The 15,132-nt window shown below is 31.8% G+C and overlaps 2 protein-coding genes across 6 annotated transcripts; both read left to right on the forward strand.

The window, feature by feature from the left end:
• Positions 1-393: 393 nt before the first annotated feature.
• LOC140810559 (ras-related protein Rab7-like) lies at positions 394-4,291 on the forward strand. 5 transcript variants are annotated; one of them, XR_012113260.1, is made up of 8 exons: positions 395-585; positions 716-742; positions 929-1,028; positions 1,140-1,286; positions 1,446-1,526; positions 1,744-1,889; positions 2,160-3,634; positions 3,970-4,289. XR_012113260.1 is itself a non-coding variant. In XM_073168405.1 (8 exons), exons 1-7 carry the CDS (start codon positions 533-535, stop codon positions 3,587-3,589), a joined length of 618 nt encoding a protein of 205 aa, XP_073024506.1. In that variant the 5' UTR covers positions 398-532; the 3' UTR covers positions 3,590-3,634; positions 3,985-4,264. The 5 variants fall into 5 exon arrangements, 3 of the variants coding, with proteins under 3 accessions (XP_073024506.1, XP_073024505.1, XP_073024507.1); XM_073168405.1 differs by having other exon boundaries at positions 398-585; positions 3,526-3,634; positions 3,985-4,264; XM_073168404.1 differs by having other exon boundaries at positions 398-585; positions 3,526-3,634; positions 3,970-4,262.
• A 1,782-nt stretch (positions 4,292-6,073) lies between these two features.
• LOC140809910 (probable ATP synthase 24 kDa subunit, mitochondrial) lies at positions 6,074-10,293 on the forward strand. The gene is made up of 7 exons (XM_073167690.1): positions 6,074-6,231; positions 6,371-6,473; positions 7,688-7,832; positions 8,519-8,629; positions 9,452-9,598; positions 9,804-9,926; positions 10,065-10,293. Exons 1-7 carry the CDS (start codon positions 6,190-6,192, stop codon positions 10,126-10,128), a joined length of 735 nt encoding a protein of 244 aa, XP_073023791.1. The 5' UTR covers positions 6,074-6,189; the 3' UTR covers positions 10,129-10,293.
• The last annotated feature ends 4,839 nt before the right edge of the window (positions 10,294-15,132 follow it).

Raw genomic sequence — 15,132 nt, forward strand, 5'->3', positions numbered from 1 at the left:
GACCGTCTCACGGATCTTAATCTATGAGACGGGTCAACCCTTCCCATATTCACAATAAAAAATAATACTCTTAGCACAAAAAGTAATAATTTTTCATGGATGATCCAAATAAGATATCCGCCTCACAAATACGACCCGTGAGACCGTCTCACACAAATTTTTATCTAACCTAATATCACAAATTTAGGTCCGTGAAACCATACCAGAATTGTTATCAAATTGATAATAAATAACCATTACGAATGTTAGATAAAAAAATTATTTTATTAATTTTATCCAACTGATTGATTCTGACAATCGTTAAAAAATTGATAATAAATAACCATTACGAATTTTAGATAAAGAAATTTATGAATTTCATCCAACTGTCGTTGGAATATTAAAATGAGAAATTCTGATAGAGATCTAAACTGGCGCCCCTTTCTCCATTCTCTTTCCCTTCTTCACAGACCACAGTTCTCACTTTTTTTTCTCTTTCAAAAATCCATTTTAGGGAAAAAATAAATTAGGAAAACTCGCCTTAATCAAGAAAATGTCCATGCGTAGGCGCACGTTGCTCAAGGTCATCGTCCTCGGGGACAGCGGGTATTTTTTCCTTATTTTTTTATGCCATTTTGCGCGCGCGCACAGACACACACACACACATATATATGTATTATGGTTTTTAGGTTTTTGTTCTCTAATTATTTTTCCTGATTTTGTTTATCTTGTGCAGGGTAGGCAAAACCTCGTTGATGAACCAGTATCTTAGTGTGTTTTGTTTCGTACTCTTTGATCTGGATAGTTTCGTCTTCGTATGTTTATTTGCAGTTTTTGTACGTAACTTCTGTGTACAAGATTGGAAATTGGATTTCGGTTTCTACAGTGTTTATACCTATTGTTTGTGCGTGTTGTTGTATCATGATAATTCTTTGACTGATTAAAATAGATACGTGCACAAGAAATTCAGTCAGCAGTACAAAGCGACAATTGGGGCTGATTTTGTCACCAAGGAACTTCAGATAGAGGATCGACCCGTCACTCTGCAAGTGGGTTTCATATTAGTGTCTGGGTATTGTGTTCGAAGGTTTTTGTTGAAAATTTTAAATGTCGAAATTCGTGTTTGCTTTCGAGGAATGTAAGTGGATTTGGGTTGGCAGATTTGGGACACTGCTGGCCAGGAGAGATTTCAAAGTCTTGGAGTTGCGTTTTATAGAGGGGCCGATTGTTGTGTCCTTGTGTATGATGTGAACGTGATGCGGTCCTTTGAGACGCTGGACAATTGGTATGAAGAATTTCTTAAGCAGGTTGGTGGCTTCTTTATCTTACCTCTATATAACTCCCAATTTCAATACATTTTCAGTATAACTCTTGTACCTATGTATTCTCGTTGATTGTGATGTCTCCAAGTGAGAAAAATGGACAGTAGTTTGTAGTGAATTAATAAAGTTTGGTTTATGGTGCAGGCTAATCCGGCTAACCCAAGTACTTTTCCATTTATATTACTCGGAAACAAGATTGATATAGATGGTGGTAATAGCAGAGTGGTAAGTTGGGAAAATTTTGGGGATAGGCTCTCCCTCGAAGTGTGTTCTATTTTGTGAAAAAACAACCTTCTTATATATTTTTAGTTTTAAGAAGGTCATAAATATATAAAAAAAAATATGTTCAAAGGTTAGATTTCAGTTTATTCCATGGTAAGTTCAGTTGTGCTTCTAAAATTCCATTATTATTGTTTATTCGCTCTAATTTGGTCAAATACAGGTTTCAGAGAAGAAAGTCAAGGAATGGTGTGCATCAAAAGGTAACATACCTTACTTTGAGACATCCGCTAAGGAGGATTACGATGTCGATACCGCATTCTCGAGTATTGCAAAAACTGCGCTAGCGATTGAGAATGATCAGGACAAGTGAGCGAAACTTAAATACTCTATGTGTCATCACATCTGAATGCTGAATCACCTCACTCTTATTTTCTATATATACATGTGTAGAGCACTGGCAATCAATTTTCGGGTTTAATTTTATCCTTATCAAACCGATGTATAATTGATTAGCATTGACCAAAATGTCTGACAAAAATTTAATTCATTTTTGGAATGTGTTCCATTCGTCTCAAATTACTCATATTTGGAATTCTTTGCTGCCCAAATAAAAATGAGACCCTTGTTGTTTATCAGGAAAAAAAATCCAAGTGCTTATGAAATCCATGGTAGTGCACGGTATGTGTTGGGGTGTTGTTTTGGTGGCAATATATTGGTTTTATCTATGTATTTTTATTTTTGTATGCTGTCAAATATTTAAATGGTAGTCAGATGTATAATTTTAACGGGATCTTAGTAAATCCATTTTGGTTCTAGATCCAAACCATTTAAAGTGGGATTCTGCTTCCAACACCAAATTCGATCCAACCCTGAATCAGATTATCTCCACCAATTTTTTGTAGACATTGTTTTCCTCCTGCTACTTTTAGCTCATGTATATGTATTAACTCATCAATATAAACTGAGGGAGAAGAAAAACTTAGTTTCCTTAAGTTTGTTTGGCTGGTTTCAACCAGTGCATCATTTATTTCGTAGCAATAGAAGGTATGCATATATGGCAGAAATTACCACAACTATCAGTGAGAGAAAAATCAAGATATCCTGATTTTGTGTTATTAATTTTTCCAGTAGTTAATTGTAACTATTAATGTCTACTTTTTACGAAGGCAAAAAACTTACGTACAATCGTGTCGAACAACAAACTACTAACATGCTTGATAGCTATTTATTATGAGCCGTAGGAGTGCGAGCGACTTTTCTCCGTGGTTGATGTCGTGATAATAACATGGTATCATTAAAATGAGTGTCAAATTCAAATAACATATTTATGGTATGTTTGTTCCCTATGGTGATTATTTCCTGTGGTGAAAATGGCAAGTGACAATACATTGAAAGATCCATCTAAGGCTGACAAAAAAAAGTGCCAAAGCTTTGTTCATACCCTGTTTCGATTGAGCTTTGGGCTAGCCTGATTCTGTTGAGCCATTGTTTAAGAATTTTACTATCTCCACTGAAGCTTTGCAGAATTTCAATGTGAGAGGAAGTTGTTGGGTTTTAAGATGTGGAAATTGTGTATTTGATTGATGCATGTGTGGTTCCGAGATTTGTGGAATTTGTTTAGATATAGTTCTGTGTCCTTCCATCTACGTATGAGTGGGGTTTTAGATTGCTCGTTGCTCCAAGGATTTTGTATGAACATTTCTTCCTCTCCAAACTTCAGGTAACCCGAACAAGTTATTCGGGTGGAATATTTCTGCGCGAGACCTGACACTATGTAATGCAAAGATATCGGGTTTTAAGTAACCCGTTATGACATTGGCTAATTTTGAATAAGAACTACCAGATGTTTTCCTATATTTTCAATTTACCTGAGATTTGTTTAATTTCCCATCCCTGTCTCTCTAAATAATTTGTTGTTCTCTTACATTTGATTTATCAAACTTCTATAAGTTCATCTAAGCAACGTTGCTCCCTTTTTGCCTTTTAAATTTTCTACACACAGATACTTTCATGGCATAACAGAAGCTGTTTCTGAGACAGAGCAACGTGGTGGTTGTGCCTGCTGATGCAGATATACCACTTGATTAACTCATCGTTAATTTTGTCCTTATGTAAGTCTTTTCCCTGAGGCTGACACTTCATAGCTATTATTTCTATTCGACATATACATTTCTTTGAAGTTTGTGACGTCCCTTTTCATTAGAACCACTAATCATGCTCATTTTAGTCCGATTCAAACTGATTGTAATCTTGTTTTCAGACTCTTCTTTCAAGGTTTGAACATCTTATGTTTCCTTGTCTCTAAATGTTGTGGAGTTGAGCTTACACTTGCGAAGTTGATATCTTAGCTGAGCTCCTTGTTTGTATGCCATGATCTTATCATCTTTTAAATCTACATGCAACTTTTTTGAGGTAGTAAGTGGTTATTTTGCATGATATCCTGTAGGTTTGTTGAGTGCAGATTGCTGGGAAATTTTAGATGCATTGGACATTCTTCTATGGGACGTGGATTGCAAGCATAGAAATAAACAATTTGTGTCTTCTCAATAGCTTCTGCATTGGTTGGAGATGTATTTTAAATTATCTAACCCAATTTAAACTTGAATATAATTTTTTTATCCAAATACTATCTTATTATATTTCTCATGTTTAATCACAAGTCGTCGTAGCTTGTCGTTAAGTTGGAACCCAAAATTTATCCAAATGTGCTTGTTGGATATATATACATAAAATCGGGGGTTAATGTCCTCTTTTGTATCAAATTTATCAATATTATATGATGAATATGTCTCTTGTCAGACAATCTCACTAATCTTTATCTATGAGACGTAGCATAAAAAGTAATATTTTTTCATGGATAATTCAAATAAGATATATGTTTTACAAAATACGATCTGTAAAATCGTTTCACACATATTTTTGCTTTAGATGATATAGAAACCATTTTACGCTGTCAAAATTTATTGCTTTTACAATGCAATTTTATATTATATATTTGAAGTTTTCTAGTGTTATTCAACGGAATAATGGTACCAGTTTCACAGGGCCCAACAAGTGTCTGCCCATTAAATAATTCAACTTGTATTTACAAAGGTTCCACATTTACTTAATAATTACACAAAATCGAGTTTGCTTTTTCTTTTTACCTCTTATTTCTATATATTCTTCTTATTCCTACTAATTTATATAATTAGTTAAAGAATACATGACTTTTACAACAAAATAATACGAAGTGTGACAAGCACTGTGGCAATAGGCAGTATATGTCGAGAGTTTAGATACTTTTCAAATGATTTTCAACATTTAATATCATTGTTATATCGAAAACAGGATTTAGAATTATTTCCAATATTGTTAAAATATTATAAAATGAATTAAATTAATGATTCGTGATTAAATCTTAAAAAAATAAGCAACGAACTGTTTGAATTTGACCGTAACGATATTTCCTAGCTCGGACCGGACCGAACCGTTTGCACCATATCTGCTAATCAATACGAACACACATCTATACTATCTATATTATATAGAATGGGTTTCATGTGAGACGTATCACGGATCTTAATCTGTGAGACGGGTCAACCCTACTCATATTCACAATAAAAAATAATACTCTTAGCATAAAAAATAAGAGTAGGTCTCATGTGAGACCGTCTCACGGATCTTAATCCGTGAGACGGGTCAACCCTACCCATATTCACAATAAAAAGTAATACTCTTAGCATAAAAAGTAATACTTTTTCATGGATGACCCAAATAAAAGATCCGTCTCACAAATATGACCCGTGAGACCGTCTCACACAAGTTTTTGCCAAAAAATAATAATTTTTCATGGATGACTCAAATAAGAGATCCGTCTCACAGATACGACCCGTGAAACCGTCTAACACAAGTTTTTGTCTACTATTTTATAAAGTTTGAGACACTTAGAGTTAGAGTAACTAATTTTAGTGTCATGTCTGTTTTAATAATTATATATATTAATAAAATAGTTAAAATTTTAATACAATTATATATAATTTAATGGATAAAGTCATTATTTCTTGAGGTTTAAGTTATATGTCTAATTCTCACAGAGATCATTTTTTTATTTTTTTTATTTTTTAATTTATTTTTTAATTTATATATCAATATTACAGTGTAGTCCCTCACTATTTCTTATAATTATATTTTGATCCTCATTTAAATATAAATCAAATAAATTATAAAAAATATTATACAAGCACGCAACACGTGCATCGGTGCACTAGTATATGAGTAGGTCTCCTGTGAGACGGTTTTACGAATTTTTATCTGTGAGACGGTCAACCATATCGATATTCACAATAAAAAGTATTACTATTAGCATAGAAAATAATATTTTTTCATGAATGACCCAAATAATATATTCATCTCACAAAATACGAGATTGTCTCGTACAAATTTTTGACTTAATATATATAAAATAAAGCCCGGACATCCGTGGCCTATAAAGAGCAGGCGTTGCTCATTGATACGACGACGTTTTCAGTTTCTTTTTTTTTAAAAAAAACCTCTGTATTTTTATTTTGTTCCTTCCTTCCATGAAATCGGTTTATTCCATGAAATCATAGGACGAAGAAATTTAACTAGGTCAGTTGAAAACCCCAAAGACTGAAACTCGGGCATTTGCTCTTTCCAACCAGAAATGGCTTTCTCCACTCGCCTCCGCTTCGGATCTATTCGCCAGGTTTCGTTTTTATTGTTTTTTTCTGAATTCATAGATCTATTTATATAATGAGCAAAAATTTCTTTAAATTATTGCGTTTGCTTTTGATTATTGCTGTATTACAGATATGTGTGAATTGGATTTTTAATTTTTTTCCTAGGTGTATAGTGGACAAAGTTTTCTTGTACGATCGGAGTATGCTATTCCAGCTCGTGGCGTTGCGAAAGGAGCTGGCTCGAATCCCCCTGCATTAAAGGGTGATGGTGAGTTCTAAATCTATTTTTTCCACTGTTATTACTGTTGATGTTAGGTTTTTTCCTTGTGGAATCGTTGATTTTTCTTATCTGTAATTGTGTTTAAAATTTAGTCTGTGACAATGACGAAATGGGTATCAAAATTTTCGGAATTTTTGTAGGAAAGAGGCTGAGAAAATCGAATAAGTTGCATCTTGAAGTTCTCTGCTTAAAAAATAGTTCAGCAATTTTAACTCCATCGTTCTTCTCTTTTGAGTGTCTCATATTAACCGTGATCTACATTGTCTGATGTCATTCAAAACTAGTAGGGGACTTAATTTGGGCTTCGAGTGGGGATTGGATGAGGGATGTTCAAAATTCTGGTGCAGCTTTTGGATTCCCCTTTTCTCTTTAATTTTATCATACAGTGTCTAAGTTTCATTTCATGCAAATTGTCTAATGTCATGCAAAACAAGTAGGGGACTGAATCTGGGCTTTGAGTGGTGATTGGATAAGGGATGTTCAAAATTCTGGTGCAGCGTTTTGATTCCCTTTGTCTCTTTAATTTATTTTACAGTGCCTAGGTTTCATTTCATACGATATTATCCTGCTGATAACATGTATATTTCAGTTAATTTCACTTTTTGTATTGTTTGGTATAGAATTCAATGTTTGATACAAACCATGTTTGATATTCAATCATACAGAAGATAATACTTTGGAGTTCACACTCCATTCATTTAATGAAAACTTAAATAAGTACTTGCATCAATACTGTTGGTGGAAGGGAAAGAGACAGCAGAGATCAGCATGGAGTGAATTTGGATGTTCTGAACGAAGATTTGTTACGGAAAAATGAGTTAGTTGTCAGTGGTGCTGATACAGAGTGTTGTCTGTTCAATCATGAATGCATTCAGCAAAATTTTCTTTTGATTTGGTTTTTAGTTTTATCTGAGGGTATATTTTTGTTACTGGTTTCCAATCATCATTTCTTAACTTCAGGTGTTACGTTAATAGCAGCATAGATGTATGTTTCCTCGTGCTTCTTGAAAACTTTGCTTTGTTGGTTGGTCGTGGTAGGTTTTCAAGTTTATTTCTTTTAATTGTTGTCAGAGATGAATTGTTTTTCAATAAGTGTATTTTAGTGAATCTGATATTTAAGGTTTTCTGACTCAAAATGTTGAGCTTTTTGATGATTTTAAATTTAAACTATGCGCTGCTTACTGTTGCACATTTTTATGAAGAAATGTTGAAGGGCATTTTTCTTGAGGTTAAGAAGAAATTCGACACAGCCATAGGGATTCTTCGAAAAGAGAAGATTACTATAGATCCTGATGATCCGGCTGCAGTGGCTGATTATGCCAAGGTTATGAAGACTGTTAGGGAAAAGTAAGATGTTGTTACTGTTATTATATTGAATCTTGATTGTAAATTTGTAATGCCCTTTTTAAATTTCCTTCCCTTTTGTCTGACTCATACAAATAAACCATATTCTTCAACATAAAAACCTAATTAGAATAATTGATTTTACTTTCCATGGTGACCGAGTGTTGGGTCGTAGTTTACCTTCTATCGTTGGGTATATTCTTATTGTAGACCCAAGTTATTTTCACCGTTCTATTGAAATTATTTTTCGCTAATTGTTCGATGAAGTATTACTTGATTAAAACGTTATAGAAACAAATATCTGCTAATATTTGTTTGACCCATTGAAGAACATGATGTCTATAATCTCTTGTTGAAAACGTAGAAATCACTCATTTTATGTTTTTCTCACTTCCTAGAAATAATTCATTGATCAATTCTGCGTGGTCTAGACTTTTTGTCTTTTGCTGCATAATGACTCTCTCATCCTTCTATCCAGTTTCCTGTTTATACAATATTTTTTAAACATTGTCTGGGTTCACTTTGATTTTTTAGGAAACATGGTTACCATGTATAAATTTATTCTCTATATATGGCATTTCTCGTGTTTGTAAAATTCTCCTTGTTCTATTAAAAATTTGTTGGGCGTCCTGATGATGTTTGATTTATTCCTAGTCTTCATATGTTCTCTGGTGTGATTTATCCTGCAGGGCTGATCTTTTCTCTGAGTCACAGAGGATCAAATACACCATTGAAACACGGACACAAGGTATCCCTGATGCTCGATCCTATTTGCTGGCATTGAAGGACATAAGAGTCAAGTATGTTCTTGCATTAAAGCTTTGATTATATTTTCTTCATGGAGTTTATTTTTCTGTTTGCCGTTTGTCTTTTTTTTTTCTTTTCTGTGGTCCATGTTTATCTCCCGGAAATGAACATATAAATGAACAAAATACCCAAATTTTAGATTTCCTAGGCTAAAGTCATGTGATTATATTAAGCTGGTTGCCGAAAAATATAGCTATTCGTTGTGGATGTTTGAATTTTCTAAATGAAATTTTGATGTGACAGCTTAATTTGATTTTTGCTGTTCTTTAGAACCCTTGTACGAATTATAACCACACTCTTTCATCTAATCTTGATGACAATCCCAAAACTTACTATTTTTAACCAAACCACTTGAACATGCTTCGGCTCTAATCCTCGAATATTCTAAATCTGATTTGGCTATATCTGAACCTATTCTAACAGAATTTTGTTCTTTTAATTTTAGCGGTCGAGAAAAAAATAGTGTTGCATCTCCTAAGGTTGCGAAACTAATTAAATTTAATTATTCAATAAATATATTTCAAAAACTAAGAATATTTCATTTTCTATTTTAATTTATAGAAATCAATCAGGTAGTTTAAATAAGATGAATCAAGTTGAGGTATATTCCTCACGTTAAAACTCGAGGACTTTTAGGTTCCACATGACTCCTGTTTCGGTTTGAGTTTCTATTTCCTGTTACTGGAACTGAGATGTAACATATCAGTTTGGGTTCCGGTTTTTTTAATGTGGTTCTGGTTTTATTTCATGTTCGGAAAGGAGCCATAATCAGGTCTACTTTCGTTTGTTGTTCATTTTATAATAACCTTTTGCAGGCGTGGCCTTGTTGATGAACTGGGTGCAGAAGCTATGATGATGGATGCACTGGACAAAGTTGAGAAAGAACTGAAGAAGCCCCTTATGAGAAATGACAAGAAGGGAATGGCCCTCCTTGCAGCAGAATTTGATAAGATCAACCAAAAGTAAGTGTAAGAATTAAAATTCAAAATTCTTAAAATATGTAAATATGAAAGTTACAGAAAATCCGAGGGACGATGGTCTGGAATGTTTGGTTGGCCTTTGTTGTTTAAGATCTGGCACTGTGTTTGGCCGAAAGCAAGTATATTACAACTTTCTATTCTTACGTGCATGATATAATGATTTTACTCATGAACGTCGATAACGAAGGCTTGGCATCCGTAAAGAAGAGTTACCCAAATATGAGGAACAGTTGGAACAGAAACTTGCTAAAGCTCAGCTGGAAGAACTGAAGAAGGACGCTATTGAGGCCATGGAAACTCAAAAGAAGCGGTATCCTCTAATTCACATGCTTTTCTCTTTATGAAGATTTAGAGAGTTCTTTATTTACAAATTTCGTGTCAAGCTTCTGGAAATTTGGTTTTTACATTTTGTTCGCCCAAACCTTTTCTTGACACCAAACTCTTACAGGGAAGAATTCAAGGATGAGGAAGTGCCCGATGTGAAGTCGTTGGACATCCGAAATTTTCTTTAGAACTGAAATATTTATCTATCTTGTTTGCTTTTGTTATGCATTCTGTTTCTCTGGAAATCTCCTAGGTTTGGGAGGCTATGTTATTATGTTGACGAAGTAAAGAGTAAACTAGAACCTTTTCGAAAAATATAATAATAGCATGTCGAAATTTACTCGACTTACACATCGAAACTTGGTGATCCGTTGAGAACCTTTCCTTTTACGTTCTCTCTTGAAACAGGCATCAAATATGCTGTGTACTTGAGTGTAATATATACTTCATCGCCTCGTACATAGGTACCTGATATCTTGTTTGCGTGTTCTGTTTGGTGTCTGGACTTCCACGCACCCACCTCTACCCATTGATGGTCGTTTAATCTCTTTAATGAAGATTGCAATCATTTTAATGGCATGTTTTTGGTCTTGTTAGATTGTAGAAATAACTGAATGAAGAAAACCCTAACGCACAAGGCAGGGGTTTGTAGAATTTTCATGGTGGGTTGTTGCACTTTTATCTCAAAATGCCCTGCTACATAAATATGAAGATTGAGTCAAAAAACCAGGTCAGGCCCATCCCGATAGCCATTTTTGACATCTCTAGTTTCAGCCTCCATGTGCGTAAAAAAATCGAAAATATGAGTTTTATCCATCCAAATATATTTTCCATATTATATAATCGAATAATATTCTTCATATTTTATTTTGAGTTGGGAGAAGATAACATGACAACTGTATCTCGAACATAAGATTTCGTCATGAAAATATGATCTTGATATCAGACGAGTTACAAGTTATCGACAATAATTTTCTTAATATTATGTCAGTCACATGCGACTCCAAACTCCGAATAAGGTGCTGTAAAAAATATGTATATGATCGAATGGGAAATTGAAAAAAAAAATATAAAGAAAGAATCTAAATATATGTAGACAATAGACTCGCCCACCTTACATAAATAAATCACATTCTTGAAATGTCAAAACATAGGTAAGGTATATTAAAGATGCAAATTGGTGTCACCTTCTAATTATACACAATTCCAACCTGTATATATTTTTTGAGCTGGCATTGGTCCAATATTTAGCAATCTGTTGAAAAATATGAGTTAGAATATTTGAATGTTGAAAATAAGAATGTTGAATGTTGAAAATAAGAATGTTAATTGAAATCTTGAAAATTAGTGTGTAATGATGTATGTAATGATATATTTATTTTTAGGATTATTTCAAAAAAAATCTATAAATAGATCTCTCAATGTGTGAAGAAAATCACAATTGAGTATAGAGAAAATTTTATAAAGTGTATAGTTTGATAAATTTTGAGAGTTTGAGATTCTTACTTCTTACCGTAAATTTTTACTTTTAACACAATCTACATTTTAAATCGGGAATGTATTATTGGTAAATGATTAGTCTTAATTATAATTCCATTTTATGTATGTCATCGTTAAAGCTTATATTAATATTTATTTTTTGAAATAATGATATTATTAAATTGTAAAAAAAAATTAATTTCGTTAGGAGACAATTATGTCATATCAACTTAATCTTCGTTGATGCACAGGATAATAAATATAAATGTAAATAATTCTAAGAAATAAAAAACCTTAATCTTCATTGATGCACACTATAATAAAATATAAATGTAAAATAATTTTTTTATAAAAAGAAAACGATGAAAATTTATAACCCGATCCACTCAATAACATTATTTTCACCTATTTTTTACATCCTAATTTTTGTCAAACAATACAAGTGTTGATCAGGACCTTTATCGAATTGGGACAAAGCGGGATCTATTCCAAATTCCAAATTCCAAATTCCAATAATGATGAGCAGGGACATCCACCTATATACGGGAAAACATTTTACTTTTTTCATTAATTTTTTTTTAAAAAAATTTATATTACTTTTTTAAAAAATATAAACTCTATCTCGTTGATACAGAATTACACTCTGCAATTTTTTTCTTTAAAAGTGTAGTATGTAATTTTTAAATTTAAAAAAAAAACATTTCGCATGCATAAGGTAATATCCCCAAATTCGAGGTTCCAATCTTAACACCAATAGTTTCGGATCAATTAAAAATCAAATCCGAGAAAATGGATTGGTTTTGGACCAGATAAATCTTCATTTTGTGCTTATACTGCTAAATGATTTAACAAAATGATAGTTGGTGAATTATGTAAATACGGAGACAAATAAAACGGGTTTGATTTCATTTAACAATATTTTCTTGATTGTACTCCTGACATAAATAAAGTTTTTTAGTGATTTACTTGATGGATATGGTTTATATGCTATTCGATATTTTATCTGAACACCCCAAAGGATAGGGGAGATGATTTTCCTTAAAAAAAACTAAAGCTTGAAATAAAATTATATAAATCAAATTATTTAAATATTATATATATTTATAAATATAAATCAAGTTTCGTAACATCTTTCTTTTTTTTATTCTTAGAACCAGTATTTTCAAAGGATCCCGATCGGGCGGTTTGATCGGTTCGACTGATAACCAGTCACGGATCCGATTCACACTATTTAAAAAAAAATTTGTTATATAATATACTTACATATAGAGAGAGTCGATCCTAAAATTACAAAAAGTGAAAATGAAATATGGGGCTTATTATTTAATTCGAGTACGTACGATATGATATTGTGATACAAAACAAATTTATTAAATTAGCGAATCATTAAATTTATGGAGCTAATTTTGTCTTCACGTGCATTCGAGTCTCTTGAGTAATATTCTCTAATTATATCTTAGATGAAAATTAAAAAATATTTAATTTCTAGAGTACAATAATTAATAACTTTTACTTATGATATCATTAAAAAAATATATTCATAATATTTTCTGAAAGTAACGTTTGCATACGTAGTTTTCGTAAACAATTAATTAATAAATCTTTTACAATTAACAACTTATAATAATTTAAATCCAATTCACATGCAATCTATACGTAAACATCGATAATAATAAAATCATATACATCCCAGAAATCGGACGAGCCATCAACGACCACTTGTCATAATCGCGTGGGATATGAGGTGCAATATAAAATTGTCATCATAATGGCACACACAAAGACAAGAAGGAAAATATCAGTTTAATTAATCAAACTGCATAATATATATATATATATATATATATATATATATATATATATATATATATATATATGTGTGTGTGTGTGTGTGTGTGCGCGCGCCCGCACTCGCGTAGAGGCGGAGGTACATGCAATGATATTCGGGCTAAATTATATATCGATGAGATCAGGGGCGGAGGTACAAGCTAATGTACCCGAGGTAGCCCGATTTTTTTTAAAAAATTTTATATGTAAATTTTGTATAAATTTTGAAATAATATGATAGTAGCTCGGGTAGATCAATTTAAAATATTAGAATTTAAAATTTTAGTCCGGACAGAGCCATATTTCTGATTCCGCCCCTGAATGAGATAAAATATATTTTAAAATTTCGAAAACTAATTAACTATTGCGTAAAGTATGTAGGTATCAATTTGATGTGATATTACCAATTCAAGATTTAATTATTTTATTTTTCTTATAAAATAGAATCAAAATTATATTTTTCAAAACTTAAATCCAAACATAACCTAAAATTCTATATATCCTATAATAATTTGTCTCAATCAGAATCCCCACCCGTAAACAATACAAACTTGTAAATTAAATTGCCTTTTTTCCAAAAAGGAAACCCTTTACGTTGTGCCACTCCACGTGCCCATCCCACTTTGTCATAGGAAAGTGCTGTTTTTGGCGAATTCGATAAATTATTTGTGGGTGGGAAATTAGTCGTCACGTCACGTCACTTTCATTTCTCAATGAAAGCTATGCTCTAGCCATTTTATTGCAACCCTTTTTAAATTATATGTTTTTTCTTATAATTAAAAAAAAAAAAAAGCATTTCACAAACTATATATAAACGAGAGCCTCAAATGCCATTTTATTAAAATAAAATCTATTTCTCCTTAGCTAACTTTTGATACATAAATTTAAAATCGAAACATTTAGCATGAAATCTCGGGCAACAAATTTGTCTATTATGACCAGGCCAACTTAGGTCGAATTCATATAGAACATGTCTAGTTAATTTTAAACAGAACTCCATGCAGGGGCGGAGGTACAGCCTCTTGTACCCGAGCTTTAGTTGGGATGGTCCAAATTATTTTTAAAAAATTTATATGTAACTTTTATATAATTTTGAATAAATTTGATATTTAGTTCGGCTAAATCAATTAAAAATATTAAAGGATGTTAGAGTTTAAAATTCTAGACCACATAACGCCAGATTCATGGCTCCGCCACTGATTCCATGTGGAACAAATATGAAATATCCAACATTTCACGTGGTCAAATAGAAAATTATCGAATATTAAATAAATTCCCGTTCCCATAGATATATTATTTTAAATATGCTCCATATAACTTCTTCCATGCTTGCATTTATTGCATATTTATTGCATATTTATGTCATATTTATTATTATTATTATTATTATTATTATTATTATTATTATTATTATTATTATTATTATTATCATCATTTAATTCCGACTTTATAAAAGTCAATGGTTGCACCATTGCTGATAAAGATTTCTCGAGATTGAATGGCAATTTTTTTGTATAAATAAATAAATAAATTCAGTATCTAAGAAAATGTTCACGAGAAAGACAATAAAAGTAGAAATGATTTATTGGAATCGTTAAATTTTTCGTTTAATATAAAAAAAAATGGTACTCGAGTTCTTTTATATTTTTTGAAGACTATATAATAATTTATACTCACATTTTTGTTCTCCGAATTTATTAACTTTATCCAACTTTAGTTAGTAGGTATAATTTGTTCAATGCATCTAAAATAAATATTTTTTTTAAAAAAATAATATTATTATATTGTAAATAAGGCAAAAACTTGTGTGAGACGATCTTACAAGTCGTATTTGTGAGACGAATCTCTTATTTGACTCATCAATGAAAAAATATTACTTTTTATGC

Source organism: Primulina eburnea, chromosome 13 (genome assembly GCF_022965805.1).
Source record: "Primulina eburnea isolate SZY01 chromosome 13, ASM2296580v1, whole genome shotgun sequence".
NCBI lineage: Eukaryota > Viridiplantae > Streptophyta > Magnoliopsida > Lamiales > Gesneriaceae > Primulina > Primulina eburnea.